The 25125-nt window shown below is 44.0% G+C and overlaps 1 protein-coding gene across 1 annotated transcript in view; it reads left to right on the forward strand.

Annotated features, from left to right (window-relative positions):
• Positions 1-17438, forward strand: part of GPRIN3 (GPRIN family member 3) — a 41339-nt gene extending 23901 nt beyond the window's left edge. The window contains exon 2 of the mRNA XM_053404089.1: positions 13449-17438. Coding sequence (XP_053260064.1) covers positions 13557-15869 — 2313 coding nt within the window. The 5' untranslated portion in view covers positions 13449-13556 and the 3' untranslated portion in view covers positions 15870-17438. The remainder of the gene's footprint in view (positions 1-13448) is intronic.
• Positions 17439-25125: the final 7687 nt, after the last annotated feature.

Here is a 25125-nt window from a genome sequence, read left to right on the forward strand (position 1 = left end):
TGCAACATTTGTGGACTATTAATATATTTCAATTGGCTATGCATGTGCATATATGTGCATTACCATATGCCTCAATATCTGAAAATGGTCACCATGTATTAAAAAAAATGGTACATATTTGGTGCTTTCATGAAGAAGAAGAGTTTGGATTTAATATCTCGCATTATCACTACCCTAAGGAGTCTCAAAGCGGCTAACAATCTCCTTTCCCTTCCTCCCCCACAACAAACACTCTGTGAGGTGAGTGAGGCTGAGAGACTTCAGAGAAGTGTGACTAGCCCAAGGTCACCCAGCAGCTGCATGTGCAGGAGCAGGGAAGCGAACCCAGTTCACCAGATTATGAGTCTACCGCTCTTAACCACTACACCACACTGGCTTTGAAAAAGTACACAATTGTTATATGAGCCACTGGGTGATGCACCACCAGGTTGCAGCCTCCATCCCTTTCGTTTGTCCTCCTTTTGCATGAATTTCTCCCCTGTCCTGTCAGAGTTAACCATGGTGTGCGTGGACATCAGTGTTAATGCTAGTCATGGTTTTGCAACAGGGATAGAAACATGACTAGCATTGCTGCATGTAGTGTTGCCCTGGAAAAAAGAGGAAAGTTAATGCGGGTGGGTATTAATTCAAGAGATGTAGAGGGATCACCATGATTAGGATATCGGGAATGTTGCATCAGCCAGTTGTTGTTATAAACCAGGGGTAGCCAACATGATTCTCTCCCCACCCCACCCCCAAAATGGACTCCAGCTTCCATCAGCCTCAGCCAGCATGGCCAAAGGTGAGGGATTCATTCCTGCATTGCAGCGGGTTGGACTAGAATCCAGCCTTTCTCAACCTGTGGGTCCCCAGATGTTGTTGGACTACAGCTCCCATCACCCCTAGCTAGCAAGGCCAGAGCTCAGGGATGATGGGAGTTGTAGTCCAACAACATCTGGGGACCCACAGGTTGAGAACCACTGGACGATGATTCTTGGGGTCCCTTCCAACTCTGTAATTCTATGAATCTATGGTGGATTCTGACAGCTTCCAAAGAGCATCATGTTTGCTACTCCTGTTTTAAGTCTAGCTGCATTGGGAGGGGTGCAGGCAAGACACATTAAATTACCACCTATCCCCAAACAATTATTGGTCCTCTGTACTTTCTGTGCCTCTTTTCGAATGCATTGCCAGCACTGGCTCTGTTGTCTCTTTTATTTCTTCCTTCTTCCGTTGGCAGATGATTCTGCAGCCTTAAATATATCTCAAAGTCAAGGAGTGTATTGGAAGGTTGAGAATAAATACCCAATTCTCTTCCATCTCGGCCAGCCTATTTTAATCGTTTTGATTAGTAACACACCGAGAACAATGCAGAAACACACACGGCACCTTCTCACCCCTTTCAGTTGCAAAGACTTCTTTAAGCCTTCTCCAGTGCACTAATCAGATACTATCCGTGAATTGAGTTTGCATCTGAAGCACATTGGAAAACTTTCCAATTCAGCATGGCTCCTGAATCTGGTGAGATGGTTGGTATCAGAAGCAGTTGGGAGTCCAGCTGTGGCCCTGTTAATGTGTGTTGGCCTGCGTCCTATGTGGTGATTTGTTTCATTCATTTAAAGCATTTATATCTCAGCTTTCCTTTAAAAGCTCAGAGTGGCTAAGAATAACAAATAAAAACAAAATTACTATAAATACAAAGCAAAATACAAAGCCATTAAGCCGAGTTGTCATCCTCCAGGGATTAAAAATTGTTCAGTGGAGGAAGTTAAAAAGAAAATAAACACTGGCAACTATAACAGCTGCCAGACAATATTTGTTATGTAATTCTAAGAAATCAGCCTCTATACTTTGGAACTTCCCTGCTAAACGTTTTTGTTCAGGCAGGTCTGTCCTGACATGTCGATGTCAACGTGTGCTTTAGTTACTGTTAGTTGTAATTCTGTTTTGAGTTTTCGAATTTTGGAACTTCGTCTTTTATTGACAATTTTAATGGTGGTTTTACTTTTTTTTTTTGTAATCCACTTAGACATTTCACGTACAATCAAACAGTGTGTAATTATTTTTAAATAAATCAATAAATAGCAAAGAGTGTTCCAGTTTAATTTAGGGCTCATCATCAAATTGCTAGGTGCCATTTGCAGCAAAGCACTGGAAAGTATTTGAGGCTGACTGAATACAGAAGGTTCTTTCTACGGGATCTCCAGTTTCAGGGCTTGGAAAACACCGAAGAGTGAACTAGATTTGAGATGCCTGTGGTTATGCCTGACTTTGATATATTGCAGTTCTGATTCCCCAGACCCAGTTTAAAATGGTATTTATCAAAGTGCTGGGAAAGTGCTAACCTTGTGAGGAGACGGCATTCATTATCTTTAATTTTAAGGAAGGCTGTAGTTTTTCCCAGCTGATGAATGCTGGCCCAAAGGATGATGAATAGGGAGTTGTGAGTAATGATTCATGAAATTCTCACATGGGTTCAGTGATGGCTTTGCATGTGGACTGGATAGAGCAGACCAAGTTATAAAAACAAGCAATGATATGTCAAAAAGTCTTGTGGCATGGAAAAGATAGTGGTGGTATTGGTAGGATTCAGCCTGCGGATTTGCTAGGGACTTTGAACTTTGCTTCTTAGACCATGGATGGGCAGACTTCAGGCTTATGAGATCTAATTTGCCTTTTTCCAAGTACATCAAGGTCCGTGTGTGTGTGTGTGTGTGTGTGTGTGTGTGTGGAGTCAATTGCCCATTATACCCCATGAATAATAGATTCATATCATACTGTATCTACAAATCTGTACCTATAGTTAACTTTTTAAAAAAAGGTCTCCAAGAGACTGCTACAGTTTCATAAAGACCTAGTCAAAGGCACCCAGTTAATGTGGATATTGTATAAGTTAGGAATACTCAAGCTAAGAGATCAGCCTTAACACAAAGACAGCCGACAGATAGATAGACCTTTCAGTTTTGCTTCCTAATCTTGAACTAAAGAGAGTTGGGGACTCTTACCAGTTTGCAGCAAACCACCCACTCTTAGCTCTTAGAAGATGGGCAGAAGACCATCTGACTGTGGCTGAGGGGAGAGTGTTGTGTCCGATAATCAAGGCAGAAGAAGCTCACCACTGCTTTCCTGGAAAGCAAGATGCAACAACCATAGCAAAACTGAACACGTATGCCTAGGCCTATCTCTTTTTGTGGGCTGACTTCCATTACTCCCTGCTGTCTTAAAAGAAGGCTTAAATGGAAACTCCTTACTAAATCAACACATAGAACCCATGTTTTGTATGCAGACCTAGCCAAGTTTAATCCCAAGTAGAGCTAGAAATACCTCTGCCTGAAAACCCCATAGAGCCCTTGCAAGTCAGTGCATATACTACTGAGATAAATGGACCAATAGTCTGCATGGAACATTAACCTGTGAGAATGGTATCTCTTTCCTAATGATTTTTAATTTTAACCCAATGCCTTTTGATTGCAACATTATTTAGCAAAAATAGAGCCGTAAATGACTTTTTACTGGTTCGTTACTGTGTTTCTTTATTCATTTGTGTTGCTTCTCTCACACTAATCAGAGCAAATGAGTTATGATTTTATTAGAATCGCCAAGGGGGAAAAAACAAGAATCAAAATGGAAACTGTAGACAAATATGTATTTGGAAGGTGAGGTTAGCCCACTCCTTGAAAACAAAGACAGGAACACAACTTATTCTGATATATTCGCTCCCACCCTCCATGCATTGAGCAGAATCCTCTAATCTGCAGGGTTGGCAATTGCATGACAGGATCTGTGCAGGTAGGTTTCACACACTGCACATGTCCAGATTTCACATCCACAGGTGCACATGCTTTTCACACTGCTGCACTTGTACAGATTTCACACACCTCTTTCACATGCTTCCACTGAACACCTGGAGGTCGAGGAGGGCCAAGACCAGCAGGTGCAATCCTGTACAGTGGTACCTCAGGTTACATACGCTTCAGGTTACAGACTCCGCTAACCCAGAAATAGTGCTTCAGGTTAAGAACTTTGCTTCAGGATGAGAACAGAAATCGTGCTCTGGCGGCGCGGTGGCAGCAGGAGGCCCCATTAGCTAAAGTGGTGCTTCAGGTTAAGAACAGTTTCAGGTTAAGTACGGACCTCCAGAACAATTAAGTACTTAACCTGAGATACCACTGTATCTTCCTTTGGTCATTCATTATGCACATGGAAGAAATGCTTGAAGGATCCAAAAGAGAGAGAGAGAGAGAGAGAGAGAGAGAGAGAGAGAGAGGGAGAGAGAGAGAGAGAGAGAGAGAGAGAGAGACTCTGCCTTCAGTAGGCCTGATCAGACCAGGATCGGTTATAACAGCACCTGAAGTTCGAAACAAAGATAAGCCACTCTCCAGGAAATCCCTCCTCTCTTCAGCAGCAAACAAGACAAATATCAGAACATGTGCCTATCTCTGATCATGGCAGTGCAGTTACGCTTATTTCAGTGTCTATCCAAAGTAGTTCATGTTCCCTTCTCTCTGGGTTCCATCACCCTCCTTTTGCCCTACTTTTATACAGAACTGTGACGGAAGGTTTTTCCAGACAGTTTCCTCTGTCCTTCCCCCACCCTCTCCCGCCCAATTAACTGGTTCTTAACTTAAGTTTTATACAATCTAGATCTCTTGCCTCAAGGAAGCACTTGCCCTGACACAGAAAACGGCATCTATTAGCCTACAATTAACGGAAGACAATGTTGTTATCCAAGCTTCCGTTATCAGCGAGCCTCAGGGTTTGCTGTATAGAAGGCCTTCAACGTTCTTTGCTGAAGTTTAAAAATTAATTGTGGCTTATTACAAGTGGAAGGTGGGAAGGGTGCATAGTAGTTTCAATGTGTGGGAGAAGGAAGCTGCAGGAGGCTGCCCACGGGGTTCGTTTTTGTGCAAGGGCAGTTGCACAAAAGGAAGGAGGAAAGCATGGGCATGAGGTGACCATGAAAAACAGGTGCAAGGTGGGGCTTTCGAAATGAGGTTGGGAAGGTGAAAAACGAGCTTAACAGTTGCATGGGGTAGTAAGGGGAAGCTCTAGGGCAGTGGTAGGCAACCTAAGGCCCATGGGCAGGATGCGGCCCAATCGCCTTCTCAATCCGACCCATGGACGGTCCAGGAATCAGCGTGTTTTTACATAAGCAGAATGTGTGCTTTTATTTAAAATGCTTCTCTGAGTTATTTGTGGGGCCTGCCTGGTGTTTTTACATGAGTAGAATGTGTGCTTTTATTTACAATGCATCTCTGGGTTATTTGTGGGGCATAGGAATTTGTTCATTTCCCCCCCAAAAATATAGTCTGGCCCACCACATGGTCTGAGAGATGGTGGACTGGCCCAAGGCTGAAAAAGGTTGCTGACCCTTGCTCTAGAGTAATGGAAGGGAAGTTGGTGAGTGGAGCAAACCATAGTTATTCACATAATTTAGATAGATTGCCAAATTACGGATTTTAAAAGAAATTCTGGGATTTATTTCTCCTGTGTGCATGAAATGCACACAGCATGCCAATGAAAATTGTTTGTTTTTGTCAGAAATCTTTTGGCAGACAGCTGTAGTGCAGTCCTGGTCTTGAAATATTTGTTTCAACCCAATGGGAGACCACTTTTGTATGGATATTTCTTGTCTGCTCTGACTCATATGGTCTTTCTGGCATGCAGGTCCTGTTTTTTCCCCCTTTGGTGTTGTGACCCATTGAACATGTGGAGGTTGAGCATGGCCCCCATAGTTGGGCACAGTGAGCGCAGGTAGCAGAAATCCAGTCAGTCCCCAAAGTGCTACTGGAGCAGGGCTTGAGAGACCTTGTAGGGGATATTCCATATCAAGTCATTAAAAATATATTAAAACTAATGCATTTATTTTTTATTTTTGAGCATTTATATGCCACCTTCCATGCCAACCCAAGGTGGTTTACAACCTTAGAAAACAATCCAATAATCTAAATTTTGAACCAATTGTTGTTGTTGTTTACACACACAAAAAAACCCCAATAACTGTAAATACAGATTAAAATACAACCACAAATTCAGTAACCACCACAGTTCTGAAGGCCGAGTATCAGTCCCAGTCATGGCAGGGAGGAGAAATGACCAATAAGAAGATAATTTTGACAGTTTAATGGCAATATAAGGTCTGGCTACGGAAATAGCTAGGCATTCTTAGGGGTTTGTCAGGCAGGATAAACCTGTTTAATTTCCTCAGAAAAGGGTCTAGAGGTGCTTTTACGGGAAGGGTAAAGCAGATAGCCATCCCTGGGGGAGATAGCTGTAACAGAAACAGTTCTGTGGTGGATAATTCCAGGTAAAGATCTTGTTTAAACCTGGAACAGTGTTTCGGGCAGAAAACAAGGGCTGTGCCTTTGAGAGTGAAGCTGCCAAGCTGTATCCCTCTTTGAGTAAGTGGTAATAAAATACAGTTTCCACTTCCATTGTGTCTCAACTTTGATTTATACCTCTCTCGGGGAATAAGTTGTCATAGGAACCCAAATATCAAGATTATATACGCTACCACATAAGGTGAATTCCAGAATTCTCTGTGAGCAAGGTTAAATCTCCTCAGACACGGTCATGTTGCCCTTCTCCTATCTTCACTGAGGGAGCATGTCACAATGGCTATTAATGGCTACTAGCTGCAACAGCTATGCCTGTCTCCGCTGTCAGAGGCAATGTGCCTCTGACTACCAACAGCTGAGGATCATGAACGGAAAATTATTGCCGTCGTGTCCTTCTTGCAGGGTTCCCATAGGCATGTGGTGGGCCACTGTGAAAATGAGCCTTTGGCCCGATCCGCCAGGGCTCTTCTTACATTTTTTGGTATAATTATTCCCTTTATTTTTCAGCTGTTAATTAGTGCATTCTTGATTTAACAGGCCTTTGCCTTTGATCAACCTCTAAGTCCAGATATTAAACAAGACCGTGCAGATAAGCATACAAAAGGCCATTATGCAAACATTGGCCCGTGGTTTGGCCAATAAATAACTTTCCTGCCAGGGTACCCAGAGCTACAGAACAACTTTTTCCTAAATAACTCTTGTAGCCGTCACTTCGTTGGGGTATTGTTTGATTTAACTACTGTATGTCCTTTACAAGCCATGACTCCTCGCCTTTCACCTTGGGAAGAGAAATAAATCTCTTTGCAGCATTGGGCAATAAATAGTCTTGGGTTTTGGCAAGGGAGAGTACATGCCTTAGAAATGGTTCATTCTTTTAAACACTTTCTGTAGCCTGAAAAATAGGCCCCCTGCTGAAAAAGTTTGCTGACCCCTGTTCATGATCATTTGTGTCCACGATGTTACCAGAGCAGTTATACTTTCAGTGCTGTTTGTGCCTGCAAGAGTTTCAGGACGAACAAACTGCTTGGTTTCAAATTTGTGCACGTCCCACAAGTTCCTACTGAAATCCTGTAACCTTTCATACTGTAAATATTCTGGGGAAGTTGGGTGTACTGCAAGAGCGCCCCTCCAGGTGGCATTAATGCCATGACATTGCAGAAGCATCACGTAACAGGGGAATGATGTGCGGACTGTCCAGTATAAATCCAACACTAATGCGTTGCTGTTGTGTCAATGACATGTCACAGAATACAACCACAAAAAACCACTGGTCTAGAAGTGCCTTTCTGTCTTCACTTAAAAGTGGGGGGGAGGGCTTGCTGTACATTGCTGCTCTGATCCAGTCAGAACCCCCTGGTGGCTGCTCATAAGTAAAAATAGAAATAGAAATCCCACCATGATTCTCCTGCATTTCCTGTTGAGGTGGGAGGTGTTTGCAATAAGTGTTTGCAATAAGCAAACCCAATACCTACCTCTGGCTCTTTGATTCAGAAAAGCAAACCTGCAGCCCAGATGGCGCATGTCTCAGTGCACAGAGGTCTCAATACATCCATATTTCCTCTTAAGAAATCAAGCTGACAGCCGTATCATAAATAAATGATACTCGTTTTGCAACCAGCCGGCACTGCGAATGCAGCCCTGTCCCCCAGAGGAGAAATGGTGGCACACCAGCGCTAATAGCTAATAGCTCTCCGACTCTCAAGTGTGGAAGGGCAGCAAAGCTTATTCATGCTCCATGCTCACAGCACACAGCTTTAGCTTTTTGCTTTTAAACAAGAAACACCTTTATTTAATTCACAGCAGGCTTTAGTAAAGAATGAAAGACAACGGTCCTTCGTTGACCTGACCTGGCAGCAATGAGTTCCATAGCTCAGCAGAAACCATGATAATCAATAGTAGACAAATGACATTTTTTTAAAAGGAGGAAAGAGGAAGAGGAGCTTAGAAAGATGCAAGGATTCCTGTTTCATATAAAACACTCAAGGACGCAGAATAGTTCCTTACTCCATGTTCTTACCAGGAGTTCCTCGTCATAGGATCTCTCTCTCTCATTCTGATAGATAGATGAGAGAGAGAGAGAGAGAGATGAGAGATAGATAGATGATGATGACAGATGGATGATAGATGGATGATAGATAGATGATAGATATAGATAGATAGATGATAGATGGATGATAGATAGATGATAGATATAGATAGATAGATGATAGATAGATGATAGATAGATGATAAATATAGATAGATAGATAGATAGATAGATAGATAGATAGATGATAGATATAGATATCCCTTAAAACTTATTTCTGCTTCCCCTGACTTGCCAGTGAAATTTCTAACCCCAGACTCCCTCTCTTAGCTATCTTTTAAGCCCTATTTGCACTATACATTTTAAGCAGTATCATACCAGTTTAAACAACTGTGGCCTCCCCAAAAGCATTCTGGGAGCTGCAGTTGGTTAAGGTTGCTGGGAGTCCTTAGGAGACCCCCCCCCAAACTCCCCTCACAGAGCTACAATTTCCAGAGTTCTCTGGGAAGAGGGGATGATTTTTAAAGCACTTGGTAAATTGTAACTCTCAGAGGAACAGGGATCTCATACAACTCTGAGCAGTTAGCACCCTTAACAAACCACAGTTTCTAGGATTCTTTCGTTGAAGGTGGTAGAGTAGTTCTTTGAATGTGTGGCATAGATAGGGCCTTGTTTTCTGTTTCACCAAAGGGTATGGCCTGAACCAACACTGCTCAAATGACAAGAAAGAGGATTTTCCACTAAACTTTAGGGCACAAGCTGTTCAACAGTTTAGGGCACAAGCTGTTCAACAGGCTACCTCAGAAGGTTTTGAAGTCCAGGAACACAAGAAGCTGTCTTTGGTTTATCTAAGTACAGTCGTACCATGGATCCTGAACACCTTGTGAGTCAAACGTTTTGGCTCCCAAACGCTGCAAACCTGGAAGTGAGTGCTCTGGTTTGTGAACATGCTTTGGAACCCAAACGTCCGACACGGCTTCAAACGTACATGGAATCTGGAATGGATTCCGTTCAACTTCCAAGATACCGCTGTATTGTCTTGACAGAATAGCTTGGATAAGGTGAGACTGAGAGGAGATATGATAGCCATCTTCAAATATCTAAAGGGCTGTCACATGGAAGATGGAGCAAACTTGTTTTCTCCTGCTCTGGAGGGTAGGGCTCAAGTTACAAGAAAGGAGATTCCGACTAAACATCAGGAAGAACTTTCTGACAGTAAGACAGTGGAACGGTCTCCCTCAGGAGGTTGCAGACTCTCTTTCCTTGGAGGATTTGAAGCAGAGTTTGGATGGCCATCTGTCATGGATGCTTGCATTGAGATTTCTACATTGGACTAAATGACTCTTGGGGTCCCTTCCAACTCCACAGTTCTGATTCTTTGATTTAGTTGCTATAGGGTGTCCCCCCCCCCCCCAGTCAGCCTCTTCACAGTCCATACGATTCCTGTAGTATTATTTACTCTTAGTATGCAGATATTAGTGTGTGAGTATTGAAGGAGTCAGGGCTATAGTTCCTGCCTGGCCTGGCCTGCTTTTGGAACTCACAAGCAGCTTACCATGTGTTATGTACTAAGCTTGGATCCTAGAACAATAGGCAAGTAGGATCCTAGAATGCAACAACTGATTGGCTTGCAAGAGAAGACCAATCAGGCTCCAGGAGGAAGTTAATCAGCCTATTAGGCTGGTAGGATCGTAGAATGCAAGAACTGATTGGCCTGCAGGAAAAGACCAATCAGGCTCCCGGAGGGAAGCAAAATAAGCCAATCAGACGGGATTCATTGTGTAAATAATGTATATAAAAGCCTGAGGTTTGGGGGGGGCAAAAAATCACTGTTTTACAAGCTGCAATAAAGAGCATGAAATCACTACAGGACTCTGAGTATATTTCACCATGTATAAAATTCTTCTTACTTTCTCCCTGAAACAAGTCCGCATGGATGTTGGTGGTAACGTGGGGAGGTTTTTAATACATTGCTTCAATGTGAAATAGCTTTATATAACTGCTTCTATGGCACTTGCAGTTCAAATTTTAAACCCCAGGCTTTTATATGTTTTAGTCCACCTGAGATTTGGGAACTAAATCACCACAGTACTTCTTTTCCACAACCCTGAAGTGTTTATGCCTAGCCACCAGAAGAAAAGTTAAATTGTCGGAGACTGCAAGGGAAGTTGCTTCAACAAAGGGTTTCCTCTTTTTGGAACCTATGTATGAGAAACTGTCCATTTGTTTGCTGACAGATGGCCTTGCCTAGCCGTTCTTTTGAATGAAGAGGTCAGTACATGAAGAGTTATGAGAATGGGCTTGGATTTGTATGAAGAGCCTTGGCTGTAACACTTGCACTTTAATTCAGCTATTTGGAAAAGTAGTCTTTGACCGTCTTTCTAAAAAACCCAAACCTCTGGTTATTGACTTGGGCTATAAACACTGCAAATTTTCAGCTTGCAATTCTTCTGAGAGTAGGTGCTTGTACTTCATTGTATTTTTCGCTCTCCTTCTTTATGCTTCTTTGTGACTCGGTGCAATTTTGCCCATCAGGCTGCTCCTTCCCACCTACCCTGTTCTGCTTTTCGCAGTATCCTCTTTGAAGATCCAAACACATGGCTGCATTCAGCACTATGGTTTTGTTTTTAAAAGCAAATAAATCATTATGCTTAGCCAACAGAGGAAAATTAACATTGACCAAGACCATCTCGCACTGAGACACTGGAATTAACTATAGCAGGTTCCCTACAGCTCTGTAGATGCTGTAGGCTTCTACAGAGGCTGAGGCTGATGGGAGTTGGAGTCCAACAGTTTGCCTTGCAGGCATGTCCAAAGTCTGCTTCGGGGGCCTAATGTGCTCAACAACTTTGGGGTAAAATCATAAAGAAGCTCAACAACTCCAATCCTAAAAAAAAGTCAACAACTTTGGTTGGCCCTTTGGTTGGCCCTTCACTTCATCAGACCTGACCCTCTTTGAAAAAAGTTTGGACACCACTGCTGAAGGCAAACAATTTAGCATGAAAGAGCATTCATGTGGCGTCCCTCAGCCTTGTTCTGGAGCAGACTTTCCCAAACTTGGGTGTCCAGCTATTGTTGGACTACAGCTCCCATCATCAGGACCAGTGGTCAGGAAAGATGGGACTTGTACCCCCAAAGCAGCTAGAGACCTAAGTTTGGGAAAGCCTGTTCTAGAGCCTAGGGCGATTCATTACTTCTGGGAGGAGGGGGGTGAATGTTCAGGCATTTGTTTTTCTGGAGTGCAACTCCACCCTTAACCAGGGCAGCCTTAGAAGCCTTCCCACAGTTTGAAAGTTACAAGGGTAAGAGATGTGAAGCATGTGAACTTAGAAAGATCTTGTAATTGTTGGGAACTTCAGGAAAAGGAAGCAATATTCAGTGATAACCAAGAAGCAAGTTGGTTTAATTCAAGCTCTTGCAGTTGTATTTGATGTAGGCATTCTAACTAGGTGTGCTTTATAGCATCTTAAAACATAGCCCTGCATGTTAGTGGGATCTGCTTTATTGGCTTAGATGTCCAGCCTCCTCCTGGCTCATTTCTGTACTGCATAATATGGCTCTTGTTCTCTGTGCGTTTTATCAAAATCAATCTTAGCAGAGCTGGTGGATTGCTGACAGCAGATTACACAATAGGCTAAACCCTCCATACCTGAATGTGAGGTGTGTTAATATCACAATGCCAAGAATCTCTTCCCAGAGGCGTTATTACCTAGTAAAAACCCTAGAGGGAAAATGTTGGGCAAGCTCTCCTGCAAATGTGGTCAAGGTCACTGCCTGAGAACCAGATTGTACGTTATGGATGGGCTCTAAAGATTTGTTCAGCCCAGTGGAGATTTGGGCTTCTTTTTCTGGAACTCCCAAGCTGTGTGGCAAACTGCTTTCAAGATTGAGGGGCCTTTTGAAAGCAGGTGGTGATTGGCCATGGGGTATCCTGAGCAAAACACGAGCAGTCCATTGGGCATGCCAGGCTTTTGAGTACGCCAAAGCCAGGTGGTAGCTCTTTGGAGCCTATCCTGTATTTTCCCCCGGACGGAGATAATTTCCACATAAAAAGGATGTCCTGCTTAAAGTTGCTTTCAATCTTTTCTCAGCATGGAAAGGGGGAAACACCTGATGATAGCCCAGCTGCATGTTATGTGCCATTGTGTGAAAAAAAAGCCCAATGGACACATTCCCTGTCCCCTCCCCTCGCCCCCTCCAAAATCAACTTCGTAAGGGGACAGTTTTGTGTGGAGAAGCTGCAAGGGGGAGGGTGTGCTTTATCCTTTTCTCTCCATCCATTTTTGCATTTGTGCTTCCAGTCTTCCCACCCTCCAAGCTGCTTTCTCTCCTTGCAGGGTTTCCACACGTGTTTACCCTTGCAAACATTTATGAAGAACTTCATGGAGGGAAAAGCAACCTGGGGGGGGGGTTATTAATATGAAGTAGGGGGAAAGTTAAGCGCCCACTGCTTATTTATGTAAAGCCCTGCGCCCGGCCCCCAGGAATGGCTCTTCCAGGTAGTAAATAGAAAGGCGCACCTGAGTTTGCTCACGTGAATCTCTGTGTAAAATTCCAAGCCAGACTTTGCAACCTTGGCACTCTCTGTGCTGACTAGACTTATGGGAGTTGTACTCCAAAACATCCAAGGCACAGCCTGACCCCCTCCTTCGGCAATCCTTGTAGAACTCTGGCCCAGTGGTTGCCATTTGATTTTGAATTGATTTTAGAATATTGATTTTAGAATGCTGTGTTACTTTTATTGCTGTTAGCCGCTCTGAGCCCGGCTTCGGCTGGGGAGGGCGGGATATAAATACAATTTTATTACTATTATTATTATTATCTGGAGAATTACCCCTCGTTCAGTGGCAGCCGGCAGAGCCAACTATTTCTACCTTTGCCGCCATCCTCCTCCCTTTAAGAAAACGAATCTAGCAGACAGTGGGACCCCCTGGGCTGGATGTATGTGGGAAGGCAGGTGGGGTGAGTGGGTGGCACAGTGCCCTGCTTGGCTTAATGGTCCAGCCTCCACTGCCCCCATCTTGAACCTGCTTGGGTGCAGAGCCTACACTGGATATTATTGCTTTTTATCTGAATTTGTAAATATTTCTCTCTCTCTTTAACAGACCAGCTGCGAGGAAGAGTCGCTTGTGGCCGCACCTCTCTCCGCCTAGGCCCTTCTCAGCCAGAAGCTGGGCGAAGCTGACGGGAGCCTTGCAACGCATTGCATTCCCATGGGGACTGTACCAGATCCTCTGAGGTCTGCCAAGCGTCCACTGGTCACCGCTTCCGAGGAGGAAAACGACCTGAAAAGGTTGCAGTCCTCTAAACACCAGCACAAGCAAGCCAGCATAGAGAGCAACAGTAATGGATTTCCTTTCACTGCCAAGGTGCAACCCACTGGAGATCGCCTGCTTGAAGGGAACTGTGGGGTGGAAGCTGATGCTGCAACGGGCGAACGGCATTGTGGGTATGACACTGGGAAACCAAGAATGTTTTCTCCTGGGTCCTCCAGCCCATCCAAAGAAGGCTGCCTAGCAGTTCTGGAGCCGGGGAATAACTCTGAGCGGGAAAGCAGTAGTGATACCGGAACTCAAGGCCAGGACCCAGCAAAAGAAAATGCTGCAGTCAAGGTACCTGCTACCCAGGAAGCCAATGAAATTGTGCCAAGTGGTGCTGGAGGGCAACTTTGCAGTGCAGCAGAAAAGGCAAGCTCTCTGCCTGGAGGTGGTGGTGGCAGAGTCACAGAGAGCAGAGCTCATGGTGGGTCTTCTCCTCCTTCAGATGCCCAGCAAGCCGCTCCAACCACAAAGAAAATTGTGGGTGAAAGGATTGGTCCCAAAGTGACGCAGGTGCCAGACTCGGCAAAGGAACTGGAGCCTGTCTCTGATCTTGCGCTGAAGGCCCACGGTTGCTCGGATGCAGAGCCAAAGGGTTCAAAGGAGACAGGTTCCGATTCTGGCTCAAGAACTGCACCAGAGATGGTCCCCAAACCCAGCCTTGGGAGCACACCACAACCTTCGTGCGGTGACAAGGCTGTGGAGAAGGTAGGGCCTGAGCCCTCCGAGTTCAAGGACACAGGGACCATGATGGTGCAACCTGAGGGTGGGGAGGTGGCCAGCAGGACCCATCAGGATGCTGGGGTGCAGGCTGTAGCCAGCATGGAAAGCAGATCAGTATCCACCAGCCCAAGCATCTTTGCTGCATTCTTACGGGAAAACATGCCTCCCCAAGCAACACAGAAGCAAGAGCAGTTGCACATTATTTACACAGGAGCCAGCGGGAAGGAGCAATCGGAAATCGTCGACGACTTTGTGGCACTTGTCCAGACAGCTGTGTCTGCTGCCACCGTCACCGAAGCCCATATCCAGGCAGCAGCTGCAGTAGACGAGGGGTTGGCAGTTCAGGCTGTCAAACTTCAAGAGGGCACAGCAGGCACTCATGATACAGCCCACTCGACTTTGTCAGGCGACGCAACGTATCCCTGCCCTGGCGGTGTGCAAGAAACGTCGTCCAAGGTGACAGAAGCACAAACAGCAAATGCAGCCAGCCATCGCAGCGATGCTTCCCAGCAGTTGCCGGACGCTTCAGTCATGCTGAAGACAGCACCGATTGACCAGATTACTGTCAACGGCAGCGCTTCCCCACACCCCGTGCGCAGCGAAACCAAGCTACCTCCACCTTCTGCTCTGCCAGGAATCAATAGCAAACCTCAGCACCTTGGACCCTCCTCTGTTGCAGAAAGCCAACAGACGCCTCCAGCCTCCTGCAGCATATCTGAACAAGACAAGGCTCTCCGCACCGCTGGTGGCACTCCCGATAGCGGTTGCAGAGAGCAGCTGCGCACTGAGACGGTTAGGAGTCTTGAGACGGTTCCGGCCAGCCTCCACGTGGACGTCAAACCAAAGGGGGGAGGGAAATCCGTCCCTCTCAGTCCGAAGGAACAGGGGACGACTAACACTCCAGCAGTGGCTCCTGCGCCCCCGACCATGTGTGCCCCAGCCACGGCAAAAATTGAGCAAGATAAGCTTCCAGACAAAGAGGCGGGAGGATTTGGCATTCAGAATCTGGGAGCTGAGTCTGGGTTGAGTAGAAATTCTGGCCCTGGCCTAGGAACCAAAAGCAACAGAACTAAGAAGGGAGAGAAGGGCAATCTTTCAGCCTCTCCCGCTTTGCCCTTGCCAAAGCTCGGCGAAAAGAAGAAGGAAGGAAAACCTGCCGCGGAGGGCAAAGGGCACCTGAAGCAGTCTAAGCGCGTCCGGGATGTCGTGTGGGACGAGCAGGGCATGACTTGGGAGGTTTACGGGGCCTCCCTTGACCCCGAGTCGTTGGGGGTCGCCATCCAGAATCACTTGCAGAGGCAGATTAGAGAACACGAAAAACTGATTAAGGCCCAAAACAGCCAGACCCGGAAATCTGTTTCTTCGGATACGTCTTCAAATAGAAAACTTAAAGGGAGGCAGCACAGTGTTTTCCAGTCCATGATGCAGAATTTCAGGCGCCCCAATTGCTGCGTTCGCCCTGCTGCTTCCTCTGTGTTGGATTGAAAGAGTCGGGAAGGCGACGAGCGTCCGTTTGTAGCCATTTGTTTCTGTGTGTGCACAGAAATTTGTAGAAAATAAGCCCAGGAGCTCAGCTTTGATGCTTGAGATTCTGATATAATGATTGGGGGTGGGTGGGAGGGGGGGCAGAGTAACGGCTGTGAATCGTATGCCCAGTAAGTCATCACATCTGAGCTGTCTTGTTCTCTGCAAACGACACGTGCAGCTTTTACGTTTACTTAGAAGCCACTCCGGTCTGTTGCCAAACGACAACATAAGCACTTAAAAACGAAGCACAATGTGAGATTGCCAATTTACTGCATCAACGGTGTGGCAGCTTTTTGCAGACGGAAGGGAAGGGAGGCATCAAACCCTTTGCAAACGCCTTTCACGTACAACTAGGTCTTAACAATGTTGATAAGGAAAACTTCAACAACTGTGTGTTAATGTAGCAAATATTCCCAAGTACCTGGATCAGGTCGCGTTGGTGCTGAGAGAGTCAAAGCAGCTGGTTTTCTTAAAATGATAGACACTCTTTGAGGAAGGGGTAAGAGGATATCAGCTGGCAATTAGGGTGGTATTCCAAGTACGCCTGCCAAAAGGAGGCACCCCAAAGACGATCCACCCCTTTTGCCTCACATGCTAAAGAGCCCTTAGGGATCCTGTGCCAATCACATGCTAGCCTTTGCCAACCTGGGGTCATCCAGATGTTTCGTACTACATCTTCCATCAGCCCCAACTGTGCTGATGAGAGTTGTGGTCCAAAACATCTGGGCATCCAAGTTGGAGAAGGTTAATCTGTACATATATGGTTACAGTGTGCCAAAAGGCCTGCTGGTGGCGTTCTTCTTGAAGGCTCTGGAAACCTCTGGCATCCCAGACGCGATAAAGGTCCTTCAGACTGGAGTATAAGGGACTTCAGAAATACCCAAGAAATTTCAGTGGGTACCAGAATTTCTGTTAAGTGTGAGATTATGACTGTTATTTGCTCCTTAATGGGTCTCCTCTTCCTGTCCTCCCTACCCCCCCCCAGTTGCAATTTTGTATTTTGCAATGTTTTATCTTAGAGGTGATACTTCCATGTCACAGAGAAGCGGAGAAATGGTTTGGATTTTCAGCAGCAATGTAGAGAGGGTACAAAAGATTATTGTGCAGCCTTGTTAAAACTATTTATATATATATATTTTTAATTAGTTTTCCACTCTACCCCCCAAAATAGCCAAATTATAACAATAACAATTAAAATGATACAATTATCAAAATGCCAATCAACTTCCAATTAATACATTTTAGTTAAAGTGGCTCCCCGTATGGTGGTTTTGGTGCATTTCTGATCTTATATCACTGCGTTCCATGATCTTAATTTATGTCAATTACATTTTAGTTATAATAATAATAACCCTTTAGTCAACAGCTACATAATTAATGATCTCCATTCGTGATGTTATAAGATACAAATTTATAAAGTGTCAAGTGAGGAACTCAAACTATTATCTTTATTCTGCCCTGTGTGTGAAAACTGTTAGGTCCTTAGAGAGTCCTTCTGTCCATATATGATGTTGTCTCTTTCACTTCCCAACTTTTGTTTTCTCCCATTGTGACTTGGCGCAGAACTGAATCTCGAAGTTTCTCAGAGGTCTTATCTCTCCATCCCTTGCTTCGATATCTTGGAACAGGTGACAGTTTCCTAGAAACCATTCCATCTCACTAGTAAACCATGTCACAGATCTTCGCCATTTCCCCCACAGCCTAGGAAAAGGTGGGCAGTTTTCAATTGCGCTGAATATTTAATACTCCTTTCCAACTCCCAGAATTTCTGCAGCGTTCTTATCACAGCCCCTGGATTCTTTTCCTTTCAGCTAGAGATTTATGGTGCAATTCATGGTGCTAGGACCGTCTGCTTGCTGCCATTCTAGATAGAAGCTATGCCTCTTGGTCTTGAATGTGAGCAACCAACAGGACAATGTTGTCATAGGTTTCTCAAACATTGTGTTTCCCTACAGAATGTCCCCAAGAAGCTTGTTTGGGAGGGTGAAATAACTGCTAGTTCTTTACTCTTTCTTGTTAACATGGAGAACCAGTGTGGCGTAATGGTTAGGGTGTTAGACCAGGATCTGGGAGAGCATGGTTCGAATCCCCACTCAGCCATGAAGCTCACTGGGTGACCTTGTGTCACTCACCATCTATTGGCCTAACCTACCTCACAGGGCTGTTGTGAGGATGAAATGAGGAGGACAACCACATGCACCACCTTGAGGATAAAGGTGGTATATAATTGTTATAATTTCTAGCTCAGAGGCAAATGTGAGTGCCCCTTCATTTCAGAGCAGGTGGGAAAAGCCTCTGAAGTGGCTTCAGCGTGGATGATAACATTGTGGGGGAAATCTGGATTGCTAGCCCCTCCTGAATGATCTCAGAGCACCACAGGAAGGATATGCACTTTAGAGGCTTCCCATGCTGTTAAGGTACCATTCGTTCCATCAGTTTCACTCAGTAAGGCTTAAACGAGTTTTCATCCCATATAGGTTTCCCAGTTCTGAGAACCTTTGCACTCTTACTGAACTTAACTATTAAAAAAGAAAAAAAAATCAATTCCAAATTATTCCCCTCTCTGCAAATTGGCGGTGGCCACTCAGCCAGAAGAGCTTAGTAGATTGTTAATTGATTTTGTCACTCCAGTTGCGTAACTGGTGCTTTATAGATCTGGGGGCTAGATTAAGAAAGACAATCTGGGGGAAGGGAAATCACAGCATCCGGATAATTGCCCAACCTTCGCTGGGCTTTCCGTGTCAAAAAAGCAAAAGCCACAAGCCTAGCCAGCTGAAAGTGGAAAGGTCTGTGGTATATCTGTTCCCTTGCATGAGGTTGGATGGGTAAAAGGCTTAAGCATCCCAACAGAATCTGCTCAGGCAGAGTAGGATGGATTCCAGGAGTGAAATTCAAATTTTGCAGTCATATACATGTTTATTCCAGATAAATTTCAGGGTGGAACCACCAATTGCACAAAGTAAAAATAGTCTGCTGCCAAAAGTGGAACCCCTATGTTAACTATTCCCCTTCTCCCCCCACCCCACACAGTGTGCAGTAAAACATATTTCTGATGCCACTGTTTTGTGCATTTTCCGTCTTTCCGTAACTGGCTGTTGAGATTGCAGACATGCATGACATTATGATATCTAGCTGTAAGGGGCATCTTATTGCATATTTTGGCAGCAACCCTGGGTTCCTTATGACATGTAGTTCCACCGTCCCATTCAAAGATTTGCCTTCACACTAGAATTTACTTAAGATGTCAGTTTTGACATCAACATATTCCAGTATTGACCATCCAATTCCAATCTCCCATGCTCGCCCCTCTGTCTTTTGTTCATAGTCAGAAAACAGACCCAATAACTAGCACAGCTTGAGTATGTGGTGTTGCCTGCCTTCAAAAAGAAAATACTTGCATTTTTCCCCATCAGAGAAACTAAAAAATAAAACCACAGTGCCATACTGGGATAACAGAAATTCATGTGGAATGCAGTAAAACAGAGGCTCACTTTTAAAAGTTTCCTAAGAACCAAGTCCACAAACTGATTAAACCTAAATCCTTGGATTTGAATTAGCTGAGTCCCAGAAAAATTCAGAGAGACTAAGCTAGCATAAATCCAAACCTGCCTAGGATTTCATGACTTTGCTGGTAGGTTGTTCCCATTGCCTAATAGCTAACTTTAAGACTACACTAGCCAATCCTTCGTGGGATGCAGCTATGAGAGAAATCATAATGAAGTCCATAGACCACAAACCTGGCAAGATTAAGCACTTGTATATCTCACTAATTTCAACAGGAAAGTGGCCTGGTTCATGTCACAGCAAACCATGGTTTATAGTGGGATTGATTAACCTGCAATCCTCCAGGTGTTTGACTACAGCTCCTATCATCCCTGACCATGGGATGGGGACGTTGGGATTTGGAGTCCACAACATCTGGAGGGTGACAGGGTAGCCGTCTGTAGCTTATGGCTTACTCTGAAAAAAAGCAAATACCTCCCACTTTGTTCTTCCCTAAGCAGGACTTCAGGAAAGCTGAAGATTGGCTTCTTGAGATAAGCAAATGCAGGATGTGGTTCACATTCACAAATCACAACAAGCCTTCATAGTCTGTTTTCATTCACACTAAAGGGAGGAGCCAAGTACGAACAATGTACTCATTCACAGTACAAACCATGGTTTACTGTGACATGCAAACAAGGCCTGCATAGAACTTTTTTGAAATACCCCCTCCAAATGCTTAACTTTGTCTGAAATGTATTCCACAGTTGTTGTTTTTAAAAAGCATGAAATCAGTTAGTTCTTTTATTGTCATGCATTGTGCAAAACCATTTTTCCTTCTGTTTTGTTTTTGTAAGGGGAAAAAATGTTCAAAAGCTCTGTTTTACGGATTGGCTTGAAGCTATCGGCACTGGTGTTTTTTGGAATGTACTTGGATGTACATCTTACTGACCCTTGCTTCATTGTTTCCCTGGCGGCAAAACAGGCTGTTCTGGTGGGCATGCAACACACATAATAATGTTAGGAGATAACTTACTGTAAGGAGCGCCAGTTCAGTAAATCCTTCCTTGAAATGTTGTCCTTAAACAAATAAATGAAAAACATTGAACACTCTTAAAAGAATTAATTCAGTTGCATTTAAAACAAAAACAAAAAACAGCAACAGCTTTCCCCATTGTGTTTTACACAAATATTATCAGCATATTCTTTAGAAAGATTTGCACGGTCTAGTTTTTTACTTTACCCATTGTGCTTCCTTAGGGCTCATATCCATCTGTAATTAGGTGCCTGTAGCAAGGGCTGCGAACAAAATTAGCAGCTAAGGGAATAGGGTATTGTGTGGAGCAAGGTTTCCCAAATGTGGGTCTCCAGCTGTTTTTGGACTATAGTTCCCATCATCCCTGACCACTGGTCCTGCTAGCTAGGGATGATGGGATTTGTAGTTTATTGATTGATTGATTGATTTTTTATTGATTTTTCTTAATGCTTTATTGGTTTTTTAAAAAACAATACTCAACAATCAACAAAAGGCAATCCAAGATCAATAACACTCATTACAAAAGAAAAGAAAAGATAGAATTCACATGTCATGAGTTCCAACATGACTTCCAATCCCCCCATTGTGATTCCTAGTTTACATTACAACTGCATACTTAACTTTATCTCTCCTAGGTTATTCGGTTGTGTTAATTTTGTAAACTTCTCTTATTTCATGCAGAAATCAATCGAGGCCTGCCAAAGAACTTAGATTATTACAATGTTCTTTTAAGTATTCTCTGTAAACATTCCACTCACTATTAAATATTGGATCTGTATGGTCTCAGAATCTTGCTGTCAATCTTGCTAGCTCTGCATATTCTAATATTTTATTGTGCCAGTCTAATTTTGAGGGAGTAGAATCTCCTTTGTAGTTCAACAGCAGCTGGACACCCAAGTTTGGGAAACCCTGGTTTTGAGAAAGGGAGATTTGGGGCAGAGCTCTCTCCCACCCAGCCCCCAAATGGGATCAGCATAGGGCTTAACGCAGTCCTGATCGTCCCTATAGAATCATATTTGGAAGGGACCTTGAATGACCTTGGGAGCCAATCTGTAATGGGGAGCCGACATGGTGCCCTCCAGATATTTTTGGACTCCTCAGCTGTTGGCCATGCTGCCTGGGGCTGATGAGCATTGAAGTCCACAACAGCTGAAGGGCCCCACATTGGCAACCCCTGATCAAAATGCCCCCCTACAGCAGGGTTTCCCAAACTTGGGTCTGCAGCTGTTTTGGGACTACAGCTCCCATCATCCCTAGCTAGCAGGACCAGGAGTCAGGGATGATGGGAACTGCAGTCCAAAAACAGCTGGAGATCCAAGTTTAGGAAACCCTGCTCTGACAGAACCAAGTAAATCTTGTGAAATAAATCTTAAAATTCATATTTTTAAAAAAATTATTGGAAAATCCATTTTGTTAACCTTTTGGTTTCCACATACCACAAAGCTGGAGGTTTTTTTTACAACGCAATCCTATATGTTTCTGCTCAGAAGCTAATCCCATGGGGTCTAAACAGACCTACTGCTGGGCAGGTGAGAGTGGAGTTGCTGCTTAAATGACTGAGTTGTTTTTGAAAAATTTACCCTAGAATATCTGCCTGGGCTTATTTCTGCTTTCTGCAAAGTCCATCCTACCCAGCACTAATCTTCTCATCATTTACAAAGCATTCTTTACGGGGTGAAGGATGCAATGCCATATTAAAATAGGAATTACTTCCTTATGGAGAGAGAGGCGGATTGGGGGCACATATTTATGATACTGTGCAAGTGGTAAATAGAACATGCTGATAGGACTTTCATGGCAAGTATTTTACAAAATATGGGATGTTTCCAATGTGTAAATCTTCCTTTTGCATAACTGAACAACATATTTCTGGATGAAGTACCAGAATCAAATGGATTAGAAATTTAAGTTCATTAAATCTTCATCATAATTGCCATGCTGCCATTTCAGTTTTATATTCCATGCATTGCAATTCTGTGAGAGATGCTTTTCATGTTCTCCAGTACCAACAGTAAATTATTATTATTATTATTATTATTATTATTATTATTATTATTATCAAAATCTGTAGAGACAAATTGCCTCCTAGCTATCAACAGCACTCTTTATTCAGTGTTCAAACTGACACCCTAATCCTAAAAAACAATTGCATACTTGGCCATTGACACTATAATATCGGTGTAAATTGTCTGTGTTTTAAAATTGCATTGATGCTGGTGAAAATTGTGCTAGAGACAGACAGATGTAAACAAGCATTAACATATCAAGGTGAATCCCAGCCAGTGCCCCAACCTTTCCCTGTGTTCGCTGTGCACTTAATTAAATGAAAATTAATTGATGTGGCCTTCAGTACCTTAACTATTGATTTGCTAAAGAAGCAGGGTTTAGGAAGAGATAACAAGAGATATTGAGACCCTTCAGCATTTCTTTTAAGTATAGTCCGATAAGACGATAGTAGCAGATAACAGGCAACGTGCACCAGATCAGGTTCTCAGACTTTGGCTGGTAAATTTACATTTTACATGAAACGAGTGCATTGGCTCTAGGTCAGGCATGGCCAAACTTAGCCCTCCAGCTGTTTTGGGACTACAACTCCCATCACCCCTAGCTAACAGGACCAGTGGTCAGGGATGATGGGAACTGTAGTCCCAAAACAGCTGGAGGGCCAAGTTTGGCCATGCCTGCTCTAGGCAATGCCTTAAGACCTGGCCTCAACCTTGTGTTTCCTGTTACTGTTTTTCCTTCCAGGTTTCAGCCTCAGCCAATTTTGAGTACACCGTTTGTCAGCAAATAAGGAAGGGCCCTGGATTGATCTGTCTAGCTGTCAGTCACCGGAACAAACTCTTAAATAACAAAGAGTTATTCTCTCATATTCCACCTTTTGATTCACTTGCAGCTGATATTTGAAGTGCCATATCTGAGGGATGGGGGATGTTGTTGTTGTTTTGTATATGCCTGTGAAAGAGGTCTGTAATATCAATTTTCCTGCCTCCCTTATCATCGTCCAAAATGTGAACGTTGGGTTTATTATTTGAACGGTAGTACCCCATGACTGGTATTGTTCAGTAAGAGTCATTGATGTTTGGGATCTCTTGCCATCGTTCCGTCTCTCAGCTGGGCACCAAAGTGTGTTTTCGCTCTTAGCGTACTGCTGCCCTGTTTGTGGCTGTCTCACATTCAGATGATCTAAAGTTTCTTGATGTTTATTCTCGTGCCTTCAAATCCGTTGTTTCCCCCCTAAATTGTCCTCGCGGATTGTGAAAGTGATGTCCGTCAAGGAACCTTCTGTCATTTTCTCCAATGTTTTTTTCCTCTTTATGGTAAACTCTTCTGACAAGATTTTCTTGAGCCGATACTGTACTATTTTTTTCAAAACAAAACTGTGACTGGACTATTCATAATGTGTCGGAAGAACTGAGGGAATAAACAAATATCTGTATTTAAACGAACTTGAATCTCATGAGGAAAAATCAGGATGCCGCTTCCTCCCCTCTTCATTTACAGCAAACGTTCTTACTGGCCTTTCAGTAGCGGAGAAAGTCAGTCCTAAATGTGGTCAAAAACAATGGAAGTTTTCTGCTCCCTGACAAAACTGTGAGATCTGTCTTCACGCTCTGCAGCAGCTTATCAGCTGAAGAATTCAACCCACCTCACCTTCCAGCTGAAAAAACGCCTCTAATTATAGTGTTTCCAATACAAATATGTATGTATGTATATATATAGCTAGCTAGATATTTTGAAAACTGAGAATAATTGGCTTCCAGGGAACTTGAGAGAGAGTAAGTTGTAGAATACAGCTCTGGTACACTGCTTTAAAATAAATGGAAAAATTGTGGAAATTAGGACTGTTAACGAATACAATACAATGGGCACAGAGGCCGGCTAAAATGCATTTGCAGTCAAGCAATAGTGTGTCCTCTGTTCTCCCTTTCTTCTCCCTCCCCCCTCAAAATAATAAAAAAGACCACAACACCAGCACATCCCATGGTATAAAGTATTTATTTTTAAGACTTGGCTCTGATAGGATGGAATGCAAGCAGCATTAAGTGCCTGGTGTGTGTGTTTGTTTTAACTGTCATGGACAAAGGCCTTTATAGAGTGGTCCCAAGCAAACAATCGCATTCTGCTAATACATCCCCATGTTTGGCCCAGAAGAGAGAAGCGATCTGGCTTAGAATCACCAAAATATTGGAGTGCGAGTATAAAGTGTGCCAAACAACTTGGGGGGGGGGGCAACCCTGAAATGCATATAATGCTTGTAATGATCTGTACGAACTGATAATATTGCAAAGCATGTTAGAGTTGCAGGGAGATGTTTTAGCAGTATCCTCTCTCTTAGGCTGTGTTTACATTCCCTTTTTTATGGGACGCGGGTGGCGCTGTGGGTTAAACCACAGAGCCTAGGACTTGCTGATCAGAAGGTGGCGGTTTGAATCCCCGTAATGGGGTGAGCTCCCGTTGCTCTGTCCCAGCTCCTGCCCACCTAGCAGTTCGAAAGCACACCAGTGCAAGTAGATGAATAGGTACCGCTCCAGCGGGAAGGTAAACGGCGTTTCCGTGCACTGCTCTGGTTCGCCAGAAGCGGCTTAGTCATGCTGGCCACATGACCTGAAAGCTGTACGCCGGCTCCCTCGGCCAATAAAGCGAGATGAGTGCCGCAACCCCAGAGTCGGTCACGACTGGACCTAATGGTCA

This window comes from Podarcis raffonei, chromosome 9, assembly GCF_027172205.1.
Source record: "Podarcis raffonei isolate rPodRaf1 chromosome 9, rPodRaf1.pri, whole genome shotgun sequence".
NCBI lineage: Eukaryota > Metazoa > Chordata > Lepidosauria > Squamata > Lacertidae > Podarcis > Podarcis raffonei.